The 1,600-nt window shown below is 38.6% G+C and overlaps 1 protein-coding gene across 1 annotated transcript in view; it reads left to right on the top strand.

Moving 5' to 3' along the window:
- LOC106012736 (aryl hydrocarbon receptor nuclear translocator-like protein 1) overlaps positions 1–375 on the top strand; it is a gene marked incomplete at its 5' end in the record, with an annotated part of 4,869 nt that extends 4,494 nt beyond the window's left edge. The window contains 1 exon segment of the mRNA XM_013086537.2: positions 80–375. Within this exon segment, the coding sequence (XP_012941991.1) occupies positions 80–254 (175 nt within the window).
- Positions 376–1,600: the final 1,225 nt, after the last annotated feature.

Genomic DNA, 1,600 nt, shown 5'->3' with positions numbered 1-1,600 from the left:
AAACCCCCACTCAATTTAGAAAAAAGGGAATATTTTTTATGAAAGGAGGAAAGCTCATCTAGTTGTTTTCCCTGCACAGGTTGCAGGAGGTGACCAGCTCAGGTCAGATGTTTGACGCCACGGTGTCACTGCCAGAGGAGAACAACGATTTTCAGGGACTGGAGATGATGGGTGAGTTTTCTTTGTTTGTCTGTTTTATTTGTGATTTGGTTTGTTTGTTTGGTTGTTGTTTTTTAATTGCTTCTAGTTTTTAAATTCTTTTTTTTTTGGTTACGGTTTGTTGTTTTCTTGGTCTCCTTCATAGACATGTATCAGTGGGTGATTGGCGGGTGCTCTGATGTGGTCTGCTTCTTCTGTCCTATCTAACATCTATCGTCGTTGTCTCTCCTTTTTTCTGCTTGTTGCTCTCTTGTAACGTATCTAATCTTCGGCACTTATTTGACCTTAAAGTGTTGCAAGTGCCGTAAAACACTTACTAAAACTAAAAATAAAGACTTGTAATTTTGGTTCACTATGGAGTACACCATTTGGCTCAATTTAGAGCTAAATTATGGGCACGGGTCAAACATCTGTTGTCCTTATCTCTCCTCCTTCTTGTCTGTGTTTTACTCTCTGGCAATACTTCAATAAGTCTTTGGAACTTATGCAACCGGTTTTTGTTGCATGTACCGTAAAAATCTTACTGAAAGAAAATTAATTAATCAGGTGTGGTTTACACCTATTCCTTCTGTTCGGTGTAGGTGGTTAATGAACTCTCTGGTGTCTTATAATGCTTTTGGTTCTTCGTATTGTCTCTTGATCCTAATACGGATATGGATGTTAAAGTCGGAGGTCCCGCACTTAAACAACCTTACAGTGTTGCAAGGGTCACGAAACCGATACAACTTAGCACATTCTCATTGTCTCTACCGTGCTCCCGCCATCGTCATCATCATCATCGTCGCCATTGTCGTCATCGTGATCTGCTTTTAATTTTAGTAAGAGTTTTACTGCACTTGAAACACAATTAGGTCATATTTTTGGTGCCGCTCGTGATGTCCATTATTGCTGAGGAATGTTGAAAAAAAAAAACTCTTCTGGGAATGTTTGACATTTATGATTGTAAGAAATACACATTCAGCCTTCTGCTTACATAGTTTCTTCACAAACATAACTACATTGTTATAGGAAAACATGAAGCAGCACTGTGCAGTTAGAGGTCGATATCCCGGTCATTGGGATCTTTCGTTACCTCAGAATTACAAAGTTCTGTCTGCTCAGTACCTAGTTTGGAGAAACTAGACATAAAAAATGTTGAATTCCACAATATGTCAAGCTTTTTCGAATGCATTTCATTAATTCTCTCGATAACGACGACTTCAAATAATCTTACGATTTTTATAGAGCGAATGAAACATTGGCTTTGGACCTCATGGTCTTAGTAAATCAAAACGACCAAAAATGTCAGATAAAACTTTGTTATTCTAAGGTAGCGCTTTGACAACGGCATCGTCTTCTTTGTCAGCAACAACATCAACATCTTCATCGACAACAACAAGTCAACAACAGCTACAACTACTACTACCGCTACTACTACCACTACTACCACTACTACTACTAC

Source organism: Aplysia californica, unplaced genomic scaffold (genome assembly GCF_000002075.1).
Source record: "Aplysia californica isolate F4 #8 unplaced genomic scaffold, AplCal3.0 scaffold00477, whole genome shotgun sequence".
Classification (NCBI taxonomy): domain Eukaryota; kingdom Metazoa; phylum Mollusca; class Gastropoda; order Aplysiida; family Aplysiidae; genus Aplysia; species Aplysia californica.
Note: the sequence above shows the minus strand (reverse complement) of the source record. Positions and strands in the feature narration are given on the sequence as shown.